Source organism: Mastigoproctus giganteus, chromosome 11 (genome assembly GCF_048544385.1).
Source record: "Mastigoproctus giganteus isolate SK-2022 chromosome 11, ASM4854438v1, whole genome shotgun sequence".
NCBI classification, from domain to species: Eukaryota; Metazoa; Arthropoda; class Arachnida; order Uropygi; family Thelyphonidae; genus Mastigoproctus; species Mastigoproctus giganteus.
In genome coordinates, this window is record NC_143585.1 from 125162482 (window position 1) to 125184401 (window position 21920).

Sequence of the window (21920 nt, forward strand, 5' to 3'; positions counted from 1 at the left end):
TTACATCAATCTGTTTTGGCAAATGTATTTATACATAACCATAATAAAAAATGAGTACTAAGAATCACCTTTAAAACTGTGTTATGATCTTTCAGAATATCTTTATAACTGTTCACTTTCATAAGTTAATCACTTCAAATTTGACATTAAATTAATTTCATTGTTCATAAACGCTTTGATAGAGAAAATTTTGTATAATAAATAATACATTACAAATTCTTTTCTTATAACTTATTTTCATTGAGAAAATTGAATTTCGTGAAATTAATTTTTGAAAAGGACACCACAAGCCAAATTTCATCAAATTTTTTTAAATCAAAGGTTCCACTATATGTGTATGGATTAACTGAACTAAATGATCAAATGTATAATCCATTCACATAATGGATTTAATTATAAACACTTTTCAAAATCAAATATTACTGGAAGAATTTTATTATTGATTATACTACATACCTTACCAATTTTAAAATTTTTATCTGACATATCCTTCATTCCAAATAGCATCCTGTCTTCTAACTAAAATAAATCAAGCTGTCATTATGCATTTAATACTAAACTGTAATCTCTGTCATCAAAAATTTAAAATATTAATACTTAGAGAAATTAAGCATAAAGACAGAGAATCTTACATTAGCAATATATGAAATTTAAAAGCACCATACATATATATATATTCATATATATAAATACATATATACATAAAAAGTACATACAGTGAATTCACACCTGATACTACCTATGAATTCGTCTAGTTTTATATACATGGAATTATTTCCTGTTCTCCCATACTATAGTTGTTTCCTTGGAATTGTTTCATATACATGGACTTATTTCCTGTTCTTCTATAATTGGATCTAAAGTCACCAAGTTACTATTATATCAGTGGAATTATATCACATTCTTTAATCCATGAATTTAAATTAGTTTGGATGTATTTTCTTGCTAAATTGGATTCTTACTACACCTTTTTTAGACTATAGATTATAATTATTAATCTATTTATATCTCAAAACATTTCGTGATTCTTGTTTTCTATACTCTGGTACGTTTACAATTGTTCCCTTATATGAGACTATTCAGCTTAATATAACGTAGCCTCATAATTTGGTCTAACGTGTATATGTTTTTTGTGACCATATTGTTCAACACTCTTTATTTACCTATTAACGGCAGTATGACTTTATAACAATAAAGTGATACTATTCTAACCGCATTTCTTTTTCCAACGCTAATTTTAAATTATCTCCATCCATACACTTGTATTCTAAATACAACAACAGAGGTCACTATTTTTTCCATTGTTTTGCATTTCGTCACAGCTTACTATTAAGTCCGCTACACTACTATAAATTGCTTTATCATGTAAATATATCACCAATGTAGTTGAAGTTTGCATGTATTCATCTACTCTACTGAATATGTGTGCTTTGTCTCCCCACCTTTTCCCTTCTGCTACGTATATTTTTCCTGCCAGCTTATTTCCATTACGCATTTCTTGAATATTAACATTCTAGACATTCTTGAATATTAACATTTAGGATATTAACATTCTTTCACAAATCTACTACATCTCTTTTTCTACTATCCTCACCTTCTAGTTACTGGCACTTTGTGTAACTTTTACATCCATTTATGCATACCTTATTCAATATATTAACACAAACTCATATATACATAAATATATATTTGTGTGTGTGTGTGTGTGTGTGTGTGTGTGTGTGTGTGTGTGTGTGTGTGTGTGTGTGTGTGTGTGTGTGTGTGTGTGTCTACACACACACACAGAGGGTATGCTGTACCCTCCTTTTTATTTTTATGATATATTCCATTTCTATCTATTTCAACATTATTTAAATATTTGTATAATTATATATATAAAAAAAAAAGTAAAGTGCAGCCATTACAACCCACTGCAGGATGGAAGCCTCCTCAACAATTCATGCTGAGGGAAAATGGACCATAATCTGCCACGCTGGTCCAGTGCGGGCTGGCAGAGCGACCGTATTCAGCAGTCAGGGGCTTGAACCCCTGTCTACTCAAAGAGCGTGTGCTACTGCACTCCCGCTCCTGCCCACTCGGCTACGGAGGCCTTCTAATTATATATATATATATATATATATATATAGAGAGAGCGAGAGAGAGAGAGATCATAAAAAACTATAAAGCTGACAAGGTGCTAACTTAAGCTATTAACTTCCACAACAACAGAGAGAAGTTTGTTCAAGCAGTGAATAAAAGCTGGCTGAAGGCAGAATTATGCACATCTATTTTGCAACCGTGCTTTTTCAAAGCGAATTTGTACTCCTTGTGTGTGTGTGTGTGTGTGTGTGTGTGTGTGTGTGTGTGTGTGTGTGTGTGTGTGTGTGTGTGTGTGTGTGTGTGTGTGTGTGTGTGTGTGTGTGTGTGTGTGATATGAGCAAGTGAAAGAAACTGATCAGCATTGAGCCTGCTCAATCCGTTCAAAGATTTTAAACACCTCACAGGTGTTTATTTTTTTATGAGATCTTCTAATAATTTCAACATGTATATATTATTAGGTGGCAGGATGCTACATGAAGCAACAACTTCTAAGCTGTGGCTTCATGAAAGTATCTTATGAACTAAAATCACAACAACTTTTGCAGAAATGAAGCCTTTCTTTGTAACAGCACCCCTCTGTTCTGATCACCAAACTCATTGCGATTATCTGTACTTGTTCCAGAAGATCTACATCCTTCCTAAAAGGGTCCTCCAGACCTATATGCAATATCCAAGATGTGGTCTGACCATTGCTTTATACAATGGGACAATCAACTCCTTATCCCTGCTAGTAAAATTCCTATACATCATTGACAAAACCATATCAGTTGTCCTGGCAGCCTGTCTGCACAGATCTAGAGAACTTCATATCTGACAGCAGAATTACTGCCAGGGCTTTTTCATTTTCCACAACCTGATTGTAACATACAACGGAGTGACATACCACACAGTTGGTATGTTACTACTACTCATATGCAGGGCGCCTCCGTAGCCAGGAGTAACAGTGCATAGCACACGCTTCTTGATTAGACCGGTGTTTGAGCCCGTGACCACCAAATACAGAGGATGCGGAAAGGTCAGGGAATGACCACCGCATATCCCCGGAGCAATGTGGCCTTAGTTGCTAATGCTCCTAAAAACCAAATAACAAACAAACCCATATGCAGATATTTATCAGTTAAACTTCAATTGCCATTTCTCAGCACATTCATGTGCAGTCTCACAGCCTGTCATCACTTTTTGATATGCCATGAGGAGAACATTATGACATGAAGTTCTCTTCATGTATGACATGAAGATAACTTTGTGTCTGACTGCACACTTTCACAATCCTGTCTTTTTCATCATCAAACTTTTCTGAATCCTGTTGTAGTAGCTTACAAGTAGCATACTGTCATAAACCACCCTAACAACTTTGGTATCATCTGCAAACTTGAACGTTAAGCCTGATACGTCTTCATCAATAACATTGATAAATATAGAAAACAGCAATGGACCCAATCCCGAGCCTTGGGAGACCACTATTAACACAAAGAGCAAAGTCGATTGATTATCACTGTCTTCTCCCACTCAACCATCCATTTATCTATTGCTGCAAATTGCTCTTAATGCCACACTGCTCCAATTTGTACAGCAGTCTTTTATGTGCAACATTATCAAAAGCTTTCCTGAAATAAAAGTATAAGATATTAAAATTTTTTTGCATCCAGTTCCTTTGTGACCGCATCGTAGTACCCAATCAAACTGTTCAAACTAGATTTCCAATTCACAAACCCATGCTGTCTGAAGTATAATTGTGCCACTGTCTAGATGATCCTGCATTAGAAAATAATGACTCCATTATTTTCCCTGGAACAAAAGTTAAACAGGTTTCTAATTAGTCGTGCAGCCCTTTGTGAAATGGGGATACATTTACACATTTACACATCCTTTCTGGAAACGACTTTTTCCATCCAAATTGCCTAAGAGTGAGGTAATTTTCCTTAGTGATTTTTAATGTTGAAAACTCTGGCTGTCTTCCATTTTCTAGTCACATGGACCCAGCTGGTTAAGGTGCTGAGGCTTTTGCACTTACTTATGACCTCCCACAGATTGCTCATTTACCTATCAGAATACCAGATAATCCCTACAAACAGCCAACACTCTCGATTTTTTCTCACAAGAACCTTACCAAGGTCTTCTAGGTACCTCATATCAAAACTTATTGATGGTCTCTTTTCAAATAGAGCCTTACTCTCTTGGCCATTCTAAATCTCGTGTTGTTTGTCATTACAAGAATGCAAAATGGAATGATCCACGAGATTTGTTTTCTCCTTTTCCTTGGTTTTTCTTTTCCTTATTTTCCATTTGACCTCTGTCAAAACCAGATGATTCAATTGCCACTTCAGCTACAGATAAAGCTGAAGAGCTAGCATCTTACTTCTCTTCTAACTCTTGTATTGGTGATCTTGGTAAACCACCTCCTAACAACATTTCTAGTTCACTCAATTTCCATGCTTCCTGTGATCTTCCATCAAAATCATGTGAGGAAAATTTTTTACAATCTTGACACCAAGAAAGCTCCATTTTTCCCCTGTCCTGGCAGTATTTCTCCACTTGTTATCGAAACTCATGCTCCTGAGCTCACTTCTGTTCTGTGTCACCTTCTTACATTTCTTATTCCCTGGTATTTTTCATTGTGATTGGAAATTTGCTCATATCTAGCTAGTTTCTAAAAAAATATGATAAATCCCTCCTATCCAATTATAGTCCCACTGCACTTATTTCTACTCTTTCTAGAGTAATGGAGAATTTCATTAATCTCCAACTCCAAAATTATGTTATGTTGTTGATATTTGGTTTTTAGGAGCATTAGCAACTAAGGCCATATTGCTCCAGGATATGTGGTGGTCATTCCCTGACCTTTCCGCATCCTCTGTATTTGGTGGTGACGGGCTCGAACCCCAGTCTAATCAAGAAGCGTGTGCTACGCACTGTTGCTTCTTCCCACCTGGCTACAGAGGTGCCTTCCAAAATTATGTTTTCATCTGAACAATAATAATTGCAAATATGGATTCCAACAGATGGGTAATATAAGCTAATGATACATTAGCTTACATTAGCCATCTATGGATATTTACATATTCATCAAATTCAATTTGTCCATTGATGAGTAACGAAAGGTGAAACTTAAGCGCTTAAACCTAATAAGAAAAACACCTGTTTTTTGTAATTGGGTCTCCAGTTTTCTCACTAACTGCTAACTTCAGGCAATGGAAGATGGCTCTGCCTTCTAACTTCTCCACTAATGCTAGTGTTCCCCAAGGTTCACTTCTTTCTCTTTTCCTCTTGTATATTAATTACGTTCTTTCATTGACTGGAAATGCTAACAATAGTTTTGCTGATGACAGCACACTGCATTCCACCTTCTAGTTTGAGAAACCTTGCCTTTCACAAACAGATTCAACTTCTTGAATATCCACTACCAGTTCCTTAAATGCTGATCTCAGGTAATTCTCCAGTTCACCAAAGATTACTTAGTTAATTTCAATCCTTCTAAAACTCAGTCCTGTGTTATAACTATGCCTGTGCTTATCGTCAACAACACTCAGATTCCTAGAAATGATCACATATCTCTATTAGGGTTTTCCTTGAATTCTAATCTCTCTTGGGATAAGCAAATCACAAATATTGTTTCCTTTACATCTAATAAATTGGGTTTTCTTTTTCACTCTGTGTTATTTTTCCTCTGAACAACTATTCATTCTGTGTAAATCTCAAATCAGACTTACCCTGGAATACTGTTCTCAAATCTGGAGCTGTGTTCCCATAATCTTTTAGAATACTGCCTATCCTCTTTTAAACTCCATTTAAAAGAGGACAGGCAGTTGATAGGTTAATTAATGACCCATCTTTCAATGTGTCTCTCTGTCTCGGAGATATTCTGTTTGTGCTGCATGCCTCTTGGCTAGATATTTCCAGAGGCACTGTTCTTCCGAATCGGCTTCTATAATTCCCCCTCTATTTTCACAGATATTACCAAAAACTACAATCTCCAGAAATTCAAGTATAATGTCAACCAATATCTTCTTTCATCTTCTCAACCTTCAACCCATGTGCAATACTAAGTACAGTTAGCGCTGGTTATATTGATCACATTTGCAAACTGAATTTTGATTCTAATAAGTGAAAATCGACGAATATTATCCACAGGCTATAAAAATAAAGATATAAAGCACAAATTAACACTTTATTACCAATTAAATGATACGTGAAAATCAGGTGAATATTATATACAGGTTTGCAAAATAAAAATAAATTTATACTTACGTACTTAGCTTAATTAATATACATAGTAATTAAACATAACACTTTGTAATATGATTATAATTTAAAATATAGTAGTCTGTAAGATTTGAAAATCTTACAAAAATAAAATAATTTTTTAGACTTTGGAAGTTAGTTTTCCTTTTTGGATTCTTGCCGTTAGTAGGATAATATGGTAATAGCGTCAGTTTCAGTAACAAGAATTATTCAGTAAGAATTATAAAATTAGTGTGTAGTAGAAATGAAAACAGAGCCATTAGCATTAACTTCCGTTAAAGCAGGGAATAGACAGAGAATACTACGGCAAACACAGCATGGGGTTTGTCGTGACAAACAAGTTAAGGTTTACGCAGAGTCGAAATTTACGCAGACCGGAAGTCGGTTCTTAAACGCACACACAAGTTTCCAAATATAGATGCTGTGGTCACTAATGTCACTTTTTGTGGTTTTAAAATGCTATGGAGACAAGTCTTTATATGTGAAGGGTAAAGTGTTGTTTTTGGACAACCGGCTACTTCAAAGAACACACCGGATGGCTGCAGATCCAACAGGTTGAAAATAGGGGTGTATTGATCACGTGCTACTGGGCCAGCGGAATAAGGGGTTTTCCAACAAATGGAATGAGATAGAATCCAAAAGTAAATGTAAGATTAGTAGAAGTCACTGGGAAATGGGCGTGGCGAAATCGGCAGTAAGAGGAAGAAAAAAGGCAGTGAACGAGTTGCAAAACACACTAAGTTGAGATTTTGGCGGTGTGGATGAAAATGGTTTAAGGACACAAAGTTGAGATTTTGTCTGTGTGAGTAAGAATGGGTTTAGTCAGACACATAGTTTAGATTTTGGTCGGTGCGAGAGAATGGGTTAGTCGCTGAGAAAGTCAGAGTTCTTTCTTTTTGAGTGGAACATAGTCAATGTTGGCTCTTTGGAAAAGTCTAGGAGTTGGGAAGAAATATTTGAAAGATAAACAAGACCCTCACAAGAAAAAGGTGAAATCAAATCTGCCATTAAAGACCAAGATTCCTGAAATCTTGGAAAGCAAAGTGCTGGAATCGGATGGAATCGGAACCCCGACCGACATGATAGTAGCCATTCCGAAACAGGAGCGGTGCATCAAGCGGGCTGAATAAAATGGAACCGAAACCTACCTGGCAGCTCTACTACCAGTGCCAAATTCTTCGAGAATAGTAAGACGCCGCCCCAGACGGTGAAGATAAGCTGTACCTGATGTGAAGGATGAAAGATGACGCCCGCCGAGTTCTACAAGTAAGTCACTAGTTTATAGTACATAGTACCTTCACACACACACCAAGAACTGTAGAAACCCAGTAAATTGGTCAGCAGGACTTTAGAAATATCTAATTGTAAAGATAGTTTAGGGAAGAATCAGGAAGGAAGAACATTAAAAAGAGGGAAATTTATTAGATATAAGATATTTAGAATGTTGGATATATGATAACGTAGAAAGGGATAGAATGGAATTGATGTTAATCATTAATTGTTTCTTATGATGGTATTTAAATGAAGCAGTATTAAACATATGTAGAAAGGGATAGAATGGAATTGAGATTTTTACTAATGGTATTTAATTGATGCAGCACTAAGTATATGTAGAAAGGAATGGAATGGAATTGATATTTCTTGTTTAACTGATGCAGTATTAAACATGTAGAAAGGGATAGAATGGAATTGATATTGTTTTACTAATGGTATTTAATTGATGCAGTATTAAGTATTTCTAGAATAGAATGGGATTGATATTTCTTGTTGATGGTATTTAATTGAGGCAGTATTAAGTATATGTAGAAAGGAATGGAATGGAATTGATATTGTTTTACTAATGGTATTTAATTGATGCAGTATTAAGTATTTCTAGAATAGAATGGGATTGATATTAGCTTGTTAATGATTTTTACTAATGTATGAATATGATATATACAGGCATACCTCGGTTAACGTTACCTCTGATAACGAAGCCTCGATATAACGAAGTCCGCAATTTCAAGCCCCATTTAACATAAAAAAAAAATATTCCAATTTAAGGCCAACGCCCGACAATCATCCGATTGGTGACTGACGGCGACTCGTTACGTATTCCCGAGTGCTCCCGAGCTGCGAGCATGTCTGTTATAACAGTTTTGCGCGTCAATCGCGTAATTTAGTTGTTGTTTACATGATTGACGTTGTTTCAGTGTGGCACATTGCAATAATCGACGTAGGTTCTTTATAGCATTACATAACGTAGATTTTGTAAATTTTAATAGAAATATTTTTGTTTTAGTTAATTAAAATGTCAGAATCAAAGAAAAGAAAAGCAATTTCTTTGGAAACTAAACTAAATATCGTACGACGTGTTAAAAGCGGCGAAAGAAAATCCGATGTGGCACATTCTTTAGGATTAGCGCAATCAACTTTAACAACCATACTAAGTCAATCAGAAAAAATAAAACAGTCTGCTCAGAATTGTACAGATGTTACAGCGGCAAAATTAACTCGCTTAAGGAATCCAATTTTAGAAAAAATGGAGAAAATGTTAAGTTTGTGGATAGATGATATGTCACAACGTCATATGCCTTTAAGTCAAATGGTGATTCAAGAAAAAGCATTATTTTTGTTTAATCACCTGAAATCTAAACAAACTGAAGAAATTACGGAAACCTTTGGGGCTTCTTGTGGTTGGTTCGAGAAATTTAAAAAACGGGCCAGGATTCATAGTGTAAAATTAACAGGAGAAGCTGCAAGTGCAGATGTTGAAGCTGCAAATAAGTTTCCAGAAAAACTAAAGGAAATAATTGAACGTGAAAATTTTCCACCAAATTTGGTGTTCAATGTTGACGAAAGCGGTTTGTTCTGGAAACGGCTACCAACAAAAAGCTTCATTTCTATTGAAGAAAAATCAGCTGCTGGGTTTAAAGCAGCCAAAGACCGTTTAACATTACTCTTTGGATCAAATGCCTCTGGTGATTATAAATTAAAATTGCTATTAGTTTACCATTCAGAAAATCCGAGGGCGTTAAAAGGTAACATAAAAATGAATTTACCTGTAATATGGAAAGCAAATAGAAAAGCGTGGGTTACCAAGGAGTTATTTACTGATTGGTTTGTTAACCACTTTTGTCCTGGAGTAAAACGGTATTGTCAAAAAAACAACTTTGAAGAAAAAGCTCTTTTGTTGTTAGACAATGCTCCGGGACATCCTACTGATCTTAACACGTTGGACACATGCATTCCTGTCAAAGTTGTGTTTCTTCCAGCAAACACAACTTCCCTGATTCAACCATTGGATCAGGGAGTAATAGCATCATTTAAAGCTTATTATCTGCGTCGAACTTTAAGCAATTTAACTGAACTAGAGGATAAAGTGGAAATGACAGTTAAAACTTTTTGGAAAAACTACACCATTAAAAACGCAATTGAAAGCATTGATAGTTCTTGGAAAGAAGTCACTAAGAAATGCTTAAATGGAGTTTGGCACAAAATATGGCCAGAAGTTGTACTAGAAGAAGAAAATAACATCCAAGAAATTAGAAATGAAGTTATCCAGATGGCTCAATCAATAGGTTTCGAAAATGTCGATGAAGAGGATGTTAGAAATTTATTGAATGCAGAAGATGATGGTTTTTCAGTGGAAGATTTGGCCGACCGGGCTAGCCGAGTGGGTAAAGTACCTGCCCGGCAACCCAAAGGTCGCGGGTTCGATTCCCGCCTCGGGCTTGGATCAAAGTACTGCAAAAACCTTGGGAGGTGCAATATGGCCACAGAAGCCGATGCGCCAACAACTACCAAATCAAAAAAAAAGTGGAAGATTTAGAAAACCTTGTTAGCAACGAAGACAAAGATAATGAAGGCGAAGTTAAAGAAGTTCCTGCCGAAAAAGTGTTAACAACCAATAAAAAGGTGCTTAAATGACATTGAAAACGTTTTAAATTTTTTTAGTGAAAATGATCCTGATTTAGGAAGAAGTGTTATAGTTAAGCGATCAGTGTTAAATGCAATAACTCCATATAGGCAATTGTTAAATGAAAGAGAAAAAAAGCATAAACAATCAACTTTAACCTCATATTTTAAAATGTGATTTCACTTTGTATGTAAGTTGACTGTTTATTTAATAAAACTTTTCTTTGTTCGAAAAAAAGCTTTTCATTTTCTTTACGTAGGAACGTATCCCTATTCTGGCCATAGTATTTTTACCTCTGAAAACGAAGTTTCGCTTAACGAAGTAATTTCGTGGAAGGCATCCTATTCGTTAATCGAGGTATGCCTGTATATACACATGTAGGTGAGACCAAATCATGTTGTCATATGTATGAATTCAATTATTATTTGGTTTTAATTATGCTCATGTAAATATGTCTAATAAACTAATTTTTTTATATACGACATTTGTGTGTTTTTGTTGTTCTGAGTACAAGCCTATCCAAAGGGAACTAAACACATTAAGGAGCTTTCCCCTTGAACTTAGAATTTTCTGTGAAGCAATAGTCAGATGCGCAAGTGGGGAGATATTACAAAGGGCATATATATGTTTAAATAGGGGAACAAAAAAGAAAGGATATAAAGTATAAAATATAAATATAATCCTTTACTCATTCCCCCCCGCCACAAGTCACTTATTTTAGATTGCTTTAAATTACTATAAAATAGTACATAAAATAATCTCGATTTACTGGACACTTCAAGACTGCAAATTGGGAAAAAAAAAAAATCAACCAAAAATCATAAAATTCAAGTAATATCTAGAATAGGTATAAACAGATGTTTTTTGCAAGTCATAAATAAGCGACAAGAAGCGGTGTTATAAGTCGTCTTTGGGAAATTAATGCACTGATTATCTTGCAACCCCGCTGCTCAAAAAAAAAGAAAAAAGGAAAAAAAAGACACCAAATGTTTTAGTGCGTCACGTCAATTGTTGTGTTCTGTCGCACTGCAAAAAGACAAATTTTGTTCTGTTATTTATGTCAGGGATGTCAAATTTTTTTTTGTTTTGAAATCGTGAAAACGATCGGTAAATGCAAAAGCGTTGCATTTTCAGTTAAACAAAAACTTGAAATTATTCAAAAGTTTGAAAATGGTGCATCAGTTAAATCTTTGATTAATCATTATAATGTTGGTGACCAAATCATACGCAACATCACTAAAAATAAAGGGAAGCTATTAGATTTAAAATCGACATCGCAAAAAAATAAAGAAAAGCATTGTATTTGACATGTGAGTAGTGCGGGGTAAGCTTTTTCGTTTTTTACCTATCGCCATATTTTTTAAGTAGGTTGCCGGACATTCTTCGATACAGTAAGTCCCCAACTTACGCAACTATGGATTTACGTAAATTTTTTTTCACTCTTTTTTTTTTTTAAGATTGTAAAATTAAAAAAAAAAATAAATAAATAAAATAATAATAAGCAATCAATAACGACGATCACGGCACGCACAAATTGCACAAGTGATAACGAGCATAAAAATAGGAAGGAAGAGAAGATTCTAACAATTTATGGGGTTTTTTTATATGACTGAAGATTTCAGTGAAGAGGACACACATTTCACCATAATAACATAAAAACCCACAGAATTCCAGCTATCTGTATTTTCGCAAATGCAGTAAGATTGAGTTTACCACCCATTTACAATTAGATGCACTAACAGAAAAGAGCCCAATAACATGGAAAGTGCAAATCGTTTTTATTGTTTTATGGCAGTGACATCCAGAAATGTGCTTTAGTAAAATGTGAGCTCACGCAGAGTGATAACAGTGAGTTTTCGCCTTAACCCTGTGAAGTTCTTTACAGAAAATTTCATTTTAACCGTTATCATGGTGCCGACTAAGAAAATAAGTGACAGTGGTACTAGTAAATCTACCAAGAAAAGGAAAGCGATCGATTTGGATCAGAAAATTAAACTAATAAGAATGTATGAAAATGGTCAAAGATTAACAAGTACAGTAAACCCCAGCTATTCGCAGGGGTTACGTTCCTGAGAAATTCCGCAAATACTAAGTTATGGCTTCCATAGTAATAAAGGGGTTCCGTTCCAAAGTATGAAATATATAAGAAAAACTAGTCTAAAATTTTGTCTATGTTTGTATTATATGTACCTTCATAATATGACTATGTACATATACAGTACATAGTGAAATGCAAGCATATGACATCGAAATGAAAATAAGAAACAATTTAATATTAAATGTAATATTTATTAGAAATTTCAAACAAATCTTTCAAACCAGCGCCTTTGCTGGCAAAAAAACTTATCCCGCCAGTGCTATCACCAGTTTTGCTAAAGTGTTGATAAAGAAGTTTTGCCTTTTCACGAATGATGAGTGAACTTAACGGAATTTTATTTTGAGTTCGGTCTTCTATCCACATATTCCACATATTTGAAGCCTTTTCCATTTTTTCTAATTTAACATCACGAGTTACAAAGCAAATTTTTGAAGCAATTAGCGCATTTTCACGGACACTACGGTGGATTTTTTCTTCTGATTTTTTGATTGATCGTACGGTTGACTCATTGATTTTATAATGTTTTTCCACTGAGGAGACACTTTCACCATTAGAAATTTTGTATAATAAGTCAATTTTATTCGCTAATGTCATCACCTTCTTTGATATTTTCACATTTCTCTTGTTATTTGTAGCCATATTTTTGTACGGGTTAGAAAGAACTTGTCCACAATAAAGTCACTTTCTTCCGTTAACACACTCGAAAAAGTCTGTTTTACGCTGCAAAACGGTAATTTTATCACTTTGGTAAGCATATCAATTTATAAATTGATAAATTTATTCAATTTATAAGCATATAAATTAAAAGCAAACAACGAAATCTTCCATGACAAGTGCATAACACATACTGAACAAGGATTAGCGAGAAACATCCACGCTCGCGATTTTGTCGCCCCTCTCTCCGCACCCACTGAGGGCTGTTTTGACCGGGAAAGATAATTTTAGCCATGCCCATGTTTTTTTATGGCGGAAAATGTTCACGGCGCTTTAAAATTCGCATTTTTTTTTAGGTTTCATTTTATATTAAATCAGCGACCGCGAATACGCGGATACAGATACCGCGAATAGCGGGGGTTTACTGTATTGCGCTGAATCCAGATTTGTCAATAATAATATAGTTGCAATATAGTCATTCCCGAGTTATATTAAACTCTACGAAGTAAGAAGTTACGTCTTAGGTTTACCTATGTCGAGGACTTCTGTATTTTTGGATTAACCAGGAAATTGATTATCCGGGATTTGTTTTTTACCATCTATCCTGGAAAATTGAGAGTCTACTGTATATAGCAGTCTATATTCACGATCACTTGCATTAGTTTCTTCCAATGCTCTCCTCAGCATTGGAAGAAACGCACTGGCATACGAAGTGGAAAGGAAAATTTTTTATACTGCATTAGTCCAAGAACCTTACGAGGTGTTGGGAGGTGTAAGAGGATAGCCGTTAAGTCATTGTATGATATCGGAAGGGAAACACCCAAACATTTCAATCATAGTAAGAAATGTAAGACTAGTAGTTACTAAGTTGACTCATCTTTCTGATGATAGTATTGTTTGCTATTATTATTTGTTATTATTTGGTTTTTAGGAGCATTAGCAACTAAGGCCATATTGCTCCGGGATATGCGGTGGTCATTCCTTGACCTTTCCGCATACTCCGTATTTGGTGGTGACGGGCTCGAACCCCGGTCTAATCAAGAAGCGTGTGCTACACACTGCTGCTCCTTCCCACCTGGCTACGGAGGCGCACAGTATTGTTTGCTGTAAGGTTATTGGGAGTTTTGGAGTAATAGAGTAATATATTTCATCTCCTTATACTGCCCATCTTATGAGGATATAGAAGTACATTTAAATAAATTAGAGAGAGTGTCATGTTGTTTTGCCTAACAATTTGATTGTTGCTCTTGACTCAAATTCGAAATCCCAGCTCTGGGGCGGAAGGGAGTCTCATGGGAGAGGTGAAATTCTTGAGGATATTCTTTCTGCCTCGAGGATGGTGGTGATGAATGTGCCAGGACATTGGCCTACCTACTTAACTATACATGGGGAGTCTTTCATAGATCTTACTATGAGTACAATCTCTATTTATAGTAGAGTTTATAATTGCAGAGCTATAGAATTGATGACCAGTGATCACAATGCTATTCTTTTTGAGATTGGTAGCATTGTAGCAGAAGAAATTGAGAAGGAAATGGAAAGATTTGCGGTTCAGACTGCAAACTGGACAAAATTCAATCTGGGTTTCCGTGATCAGTCTGATAATGTAAATTAAGATAAATTGACTGATGCCGAACGTGTTAAAGAATTAGAAAATATATTGTTTTTTGCCATCTAAGTGTAGTATGAAGAGGAAGAAGTTTCAAAGGCAACCAGTGAATTGGTGGAATGGTCTCTTAGAACTTTATGGGAAAGAACTAAGAACTGTGAGAAAACAATTTCAATACTATCGATTTTGAGGTGATTTAAATTTGGCTATTGTGTATAGGAATATATGAGAATATGCGAAAGGTATAAAAACTGTTAAAAAAAAAAAAAAAAAAAACTCTTGGAGAAAGTTTGTGAGCGAAAGAGGATCAAGAGAACCATGGGGTTCTATTTTTAAGACAGTTACAGAAAAGGTATATTTTAATGAAGTTTTTTGTTGTTTGTTATTTGGTTTTTAGGAGCATTAGCAACTAAGGCAATATTGCTCCAGGGATATGCGGTGGTCATTCCCTGACTTTTCTGCATCCTCCGTATTTGGTAGTCACAGGCTCGAACCCCGGTCTAATCAAGAAGCGTGTGCTACGCACTGCTGCTCCTGCCCACCTGGCTACGGAGGCGCCATTTTAATGAAGTAAGCTATACAATAAACAGAGATGGTATTAACACTATAGCTTGGTGTGGATCCACAAATACGGTTTTGGATGATCTATTTCCAGTATTGGAGATGGAACATACTGAGATTCAACGAGAGATGGTCAGAGGCAATGCCCGCCATTAGTCTCAGCAGGAGAAGGAAATGTTTACACAGGAGGAGGTCTCACAAGCAATTGCACAGGCAAAGGATGACCGATCGCATGGTCTTGGCCTCATTGAAGTAACAGTTAAGAAAAGAGCATTTCAAATGAAACCAGTACTGTTTGTACAAATGTATAACAAATGTCTGGATAGGGGTTCCTTTCCGCTGGTCTGTAGAGCTGCATTATTGAGATTGATAGTTAAAAGACCAGATAAGACACCAGAAGAGCCCGGTGCATACCATCCGATTGCCTTGCTATCGGTATTGGCTAAAACATATGAACGCCTATGTATAAGTAGGATAATGATTAGATATGATTAAAGAATGTTGTCTTCTTGTAACCAATTTGGTTACAGGAAAGGGAAATCAACAGAAGAGGCCAGATGGTGAGGTGCGTACAAGAGTAGAATGGGCCGTATGCGCTGGATGTGTTTGTCGATTATCATGGTGTGTTCAATGGTGTTATTTTCATTTGAGTACTCCCATGGAGGCAGCACTGTTTCGAAGCTATTTGGCTTCTCATATGAGGGTTAATATCCGGAGGTATAAGGGAGTAAAAGATGGCAACTCATTGTTAAGGATTTCACAGTATGAGATGTTACAATAATGATGCCAATATACAAACTTCAGTTTGTCATAAAATTTCCAATATATAGTAACGATGTAAATTGATTAATTAATGTCATAGTTGGAAATCTATGTAATTGTTAGATGCTTCCTGCCATAAAATATTATTAGTCTAAGAAGCAAACCTTTTGGCATGGATTATATTGTGTAAACGAGTCACATATGGGTTGTCAACCCTTATCCCTCTGGATACCTACCTGCACACTGATGAAAAGCCAAACATCTTTGAAACAATGCTGTGCATGGTGGAACTCATAAGTAACAGTAGTCTTCTCGAATTAGAATTAGCAGAGGCATGTGATGCAAGAAAGCAAGCGTACATCATCAGCAAAAAAAAAAAAAAAAACCACTTCAATTTAACCCATTCATTCACTCCAAAAGTTTGTCCAGTTCTTCCTTGAATTTCTTTAAGCTGTCAACTCCCTCAACAACAGAAGGAAGTTTGTTCCATAAATCAGCTATATCCACTGGCTAAAGGAAAATTTCTACACATCTATTCTACAACTATCTTTTCCTCAATTTGAATTTATGACCCCTCAGGTGCAGAATCTGAGCAAGAGGAAGAACCCATCAGCATCGAACCTGCTCAAACCATTCAAGGCCTTATAAACCTAAATCAGATCACCACATAGGTGCCTAGTCTCCAGATGCTGCAATTTTAGGAACTTAAGCCTTTCTTAGTAGGAGCACCACTTCGTTCCCTTCACCAATTTTGTTGCTCTTCTCTGTACTTGTTCTAGCAACTCTACATCCTTCCTAAAATGAGGCCTCCAGACCTGTATGCACTACTCAAGGTGTGGCCTGACCATTGCCTTATACAAAGGGATAATCACCTCATCCCTGCTAGCAATATTAATGAACATCATTAGCAAGATCCTCATGACCTGCTCTGGCAGCCTGTCTGCATTGCTCAGAAAACTTCATATTTGCCTGCACAATTACCTCCAGGTCTTTTTCACTTTCCACTTCCTTGAGTGAGTACCACACAGTTGGTGCGTTTCTCTTCGGTTATTGCTACACATATGCAGTACTTTGCATTTGTCAATGTTAAACTTCAGTTGCCACTTTCAGCCCATTTGCCCAACTTATCAAGACCCAGTTGAAGTAGCATACTGTCATTAACAACGCTGTTGACCTTTGTATCATCTGCAAACTTGGACATCAAACCTGATATTCCTTCTTCAATATCACTGATAAATATACAAAATAACAATGGGTCCAACAACGAACTCTCAGGCCTCCAGTAATAACATCAATCCACAAAGAGCAGTATCCATTGATTACCACTGTCTTCTCCCACTCAACCATCCTTTTATCCATTGTAACTGTTCCTTAATGCCACACTGCTCCAATTTGTACAGTAGTCTTCTATTTGTCGAAGAATAAGAGAAAGTTACCTCAATAATATTATACATAGAATACTTCTGTATGCTACTCTCCAGAAATTAAAATGAATTGAACACAATTGATTTTTTAATGAACTGAATTTGGGATGAAAACTACGATACATTATTTAATAACCTTAAAGACTGTAGACTTGGCAATAATGAAAATTTATTCCACTGGATGTTACTTCGTTATAAACAAATGGAAATGTCGAATACACATTCAATATTCTATGGGATATGTTAAATAATAACTTAATACTGATTAATCATACAAAGCTTCCTATTAAAGAAATTTTTCACTTAATTAAACTATTCATCATCATCATCAGCCATTTTTAATCCACTGCAGGATCAAGGCCTCTCCAGCAACTTTCCAGTTCCTTCTGTTTTGAGCCCAGGCCATCCATTTACTAACCACAAACTCATGAATTTCATCTATCCATCTCCTCCTTTGTCTTCCAGGATTTCTACTAGCTCCTCTTGGGTACCATTCTGTTATTTTTTTTTTTAGTCCATCTGTCATCGTGTCTTCGAGCTGTGTCCTGCCCAAGACCATTTTAGTTCTTTAGTTTTGATAAGAATGTCCTTTACTTGAGTTTGCTGCCTAATCCATGTGTTTCTCTTCTTATCTAACAGTCTGATTCCCAATATGATTCGTTCCATTCTTCGCTGTGTAGTTCTCAGCTTCTCTTCCATTCTTTTGGTGAGTGCCCAAGTTTCACTTCCATAAGTCATGGTGGGGAGTATACATTGGTTCATTATTTTACGTTTCAGACAAACTGGGATATTGCTCTTCAGTACTTGGTACCAAGTCTTGGGTACCATTCTGTTATTTTTTTTTTAGTCCATCTGTCATCATGTCTTCGAGCTGTGTCCTGCCCAAGACCAATTTAGTTCTTTAGTTTTGATAAGAATGTCCTTTACTTGAGTTTGCTGCCTAATCCATGTGTTTCTCTTCTTATCTAAGAGTCTGATTCCCAATATGATTCGTTCCATTCTTTGCTGTGTAGTTCTCAGCTTCTCTTCCATTCTTTTGGTGAGTGTCCAAGTTTCACTTCCATAAGTCATGGTGGGGAGTATACATTGGTTCATTATTTTACGTTTCAGACAAACTGGGATATTGCTCTTCAGTATGTGACTATATTTCCTGAATGTTATCCATTCAAAATTTATTCTTCTCTTGACTTCCAGCCATTTATCATTATTACAGCTAATAACTTGTCCCAGATAAGTAATGACTCCACCTTTTCAATTACTGCTCCTTCAATCATTATTTCCCTTTCCGCGGCATACTTGTTTTAGCAATATTCATCTTTAGTCCAAAATCCTTACTATGCATAACTGATTAAGATTTTCCTCTAATTCTTTGGGATCGTGGCTTACGACCACAATGTCATCTGCAAATCGTAAATGGTTTAGATACTCTCCGTTCACATTGACTCCTTTCTGCGACCAGTCTAATCTTCTGAAAGCTTCCTCAAGGGCAGCAGTAAACAGCTTCGGAGATATTGTGTCTCCTTGTCGAACTCCTTTCTTGATTTTAAATTTGCTACTGTCTTTGTCTAGTCTAATAAAGGAGGTAGCACTCTCATATATTTTTTTCAAAATCATAATATGTGGGGTATCTATGCCTTGTCTTTCTAGTGCCCGAAACATTGCCTTATGCTGTATGGAGTCAAATGCCTTTTCATAATCCACAAATGCCAGGTATAATTGTGTTTTATATTCATTTGCTTTCTCCATTAGCTGTGATATTACGTGAAGGTGATCCATAGTTGAGAATCCTGCCCTAAAGCCAGCTTGCTCTCTCGGTTGATTCTTAACAAGTATTCTTTCCACTCTGTTAGTAATGACCCTTGTGAACAACTTGCAGATGTGGGATAACAAGCTAATTGGTCTATAATTTCCAATTTCTGATTTATCTCGTTTCTTATGCAGCAAAACATTGATTGCATTATTCCACTCCTTAGGAATCACACCTTTTCTAATGCATTTTGTGAAGAGTCTTGCCAGTTTTTGTGTCATGTCTCTTCTCCCAATTTTAATAACTCTACAGTAACTTCATCTTCCCCCAGTGCTTTCTGATTCTTCATTTTCTTCAATGCATGTTCTACTTCATCAGGAAGGATAGCGGGTATGTCGTATGTGTTACTAATTTGCGATCCATCTTCCACACTGCTGGCATCATTCCCTAGCTCCTTCTATAATTCTCTATAGTAGTCGTCTGATATTTGAATTATGCCTTCTCAGCTATTTATGAGTAACGCCATCACTATTCTTCAGTTTCAGTATCATTTGTCTTTCTGTATTACTGCTCATGGCTGCTGATTTAAATCCTTTGTTTTCTCTTAATGCTTGTTCTACTTTTCTTGCGTTAAATCTTCTTATGTCCTCTCTGAGTCTCTTTCTAATGGCTTTGCATAACTCAGTATACTCAATTTTCTCCTTATCAGTGTTTATCTTGCTCTTCATTTGTCATCTTTGGTTCATCATGACAAGTGTTTGACTAATTTTTTCTTCTTTGGATTTGTTTTTAGCTATAGGTTTCTTGGGCTTTATCACTTGCAGAAAGTTGTAATATTCCTTGTAGATATATTGGTCCTGAGCAGTCTGCAGAAGCTCAAACTTGTTTTTAAGTTCCAGTACATACTGCTTTTTCTCCTCCTCTGTTATCTCAAAGACCTTTGTATTATTTACTCAATTCAATTTTTTCCTTTCTTTTCTTACATCTATATCAAGTGTGCCTCTTACCATTCTGTGATCACTTCCAACATTTACCTTGTTCAGGACGGTAACATCATTCACGATATATCTCTGTTAGTGATGATGAAGTCTTTTTTTTTTTTTTTTTTTTTAAATTAGTTGTTAACCAGCTGGGCTCTTTCATGTCCACTTTCTCTTCACCCTTTTCTTGAAAAAGTGTTCATTACTGACAATCCTTGAGATTCTGCAATTTCCACAAGTCTTTCACCTCTTTCATTTCTTTCGCCAATTCCAAAATTTCCTATAGTTCCCCTTTCTGCGCTGTTTTGTCTTTTTCCAACCTTAGCATTGAAGTCCCCCATAATAATAGTGTAGTGGGTTTTCTGCTCGTCTAGAAGACTCTCAATTTCGGTGTACATTTCTTCAACCTCTTCATCATCATCATGGCTCGATGTTGGTGCATAAATCTTTATAACCTTTAGCTTGTACCTCTTAGAAATCCTGAGTAGTAGTCTCGACACCCTTGGTGATGTACTTTTGAATTCCAAAATGTTGTTTTTTATATCTTTATGGACCAGAAAGACAACTCCATCTTCGCTCCTTTTACTGTTTCCATCAGTGTACAGAAGATTTCCACTTGATAAAACTTATAAGTGATTCATTTCTTCTTCTTGTTTCAGCCAAACCAATGATATTCCAATTCACATTTTCTAATTCCTTTTCCAGCTCTAATATCCTGTCTTCACAGATGAGCGACCTTACGTTGTAACAGGCCAAGTTCGGTTTCCATGCATGGCAGCCTGGTCGTACCCAGAGATTCTTAGCGCCCTCTGCTTCCACTCTGTTCCTCTCACTGCCGTAAGAGGGAGCATGAAAACTGCTGGAGACTGGGGGCCATCTGTTTCGTCGTGCTCTCATGTGCTGGAGGGTTTGGTCTTTTCCTCTTCATCCTGACCAGGTGTCTTTTTGCGCCCATTAGGACTTAAATTGTACAGATAATGCAATGGCCTAAATTTTCATAGCTGAAAAAAACTGCCTTTGTAATGAGTTGTCCCTAGTACAACACTTTCAAAATGATAGCCTCCCCAAAAGATTAAATGGACATTTGTATAAAGGATGAGATGGATATGACAGCCTGCTTCTGGATCTTGTCCTTCAATAGATAGTGGCTATCTCGAGCAAAAACAACTGTAAAGAAATTGTTCGCTACAAACTGCCATGTAATATATGAATTTAGTTTTCAAAGATGTAATATAGCTAAAGTTATTTGTTGAAAGTAGAGTAACGCTCATTTCTCTACTTCCATAGCAACTCATTAGAAAAGCAAGTTTGTTCTGCTGAAATTAAGCCATTTCATTATCTATGGAGATTAAATCCTGCTAGCAAAAAAAAAAAAAGATAAAGGACAAGATAATCATAAATGTTTAAAAACGTAAAAGTTCAGGTGTCTGTGCTCAAAGTGTATTGAAATGTGCTCCTTTAAACTTATCAACCACTAGACAAACCTCTATAAATTTTAATGAGTTTTTATATTCAAATTTAAATTTAACAATATTTCAAATAATTGTAATAAACACTACAGAGCTTTATGGTGTACACTAGAGGGTGTTAGATGCTGTCGATTACCCAATAAATCAAACTATTCAATATCAAATTAAAGGAGCTTTCCTGTATATACAAAATGGAAGCCAAAATTTTTCGCACTGACCATAAGGGGCATTAACCACACATTTAGTACAGCAGTGCACCCTTTAGCTACCACTGAACTAACTCTGTGCGAGTTAGTGAGGCAAGTTTTGTGTCAATAAGACTTGGTGCTTTTGTGATACTAGCGTTTAAGTGTTTCTGCTGAGTGTGTCTTGCGATTTTTGTAGTCCAATAAGATGT

The 21920-nt window shown here is 35.9% G+C and overlaps 1 protein-coding gene across 1 annotated transcript in view; it reads right to left on the minus strand.

The window, feature by feature from the left end:
• The window catches only part of Rrp5 (Ribosomal RNA Processing 5), a 615569-nt gene that overhangs the window by 339908 nt on the left and 253741 nt on the right, over nucleotides 1-21920 (minus strand). Inside the window, exon 16 of the mRNA XM_090384558.1 lies at nucleotides 457-519. Coding sequence (XP_090240684.1) covers nucleotides 457-519 — 63 coding nt within the window. The remainder of the gene's footprint in view (nucleotides 1-456; nucleotides 520-21920) is intronic.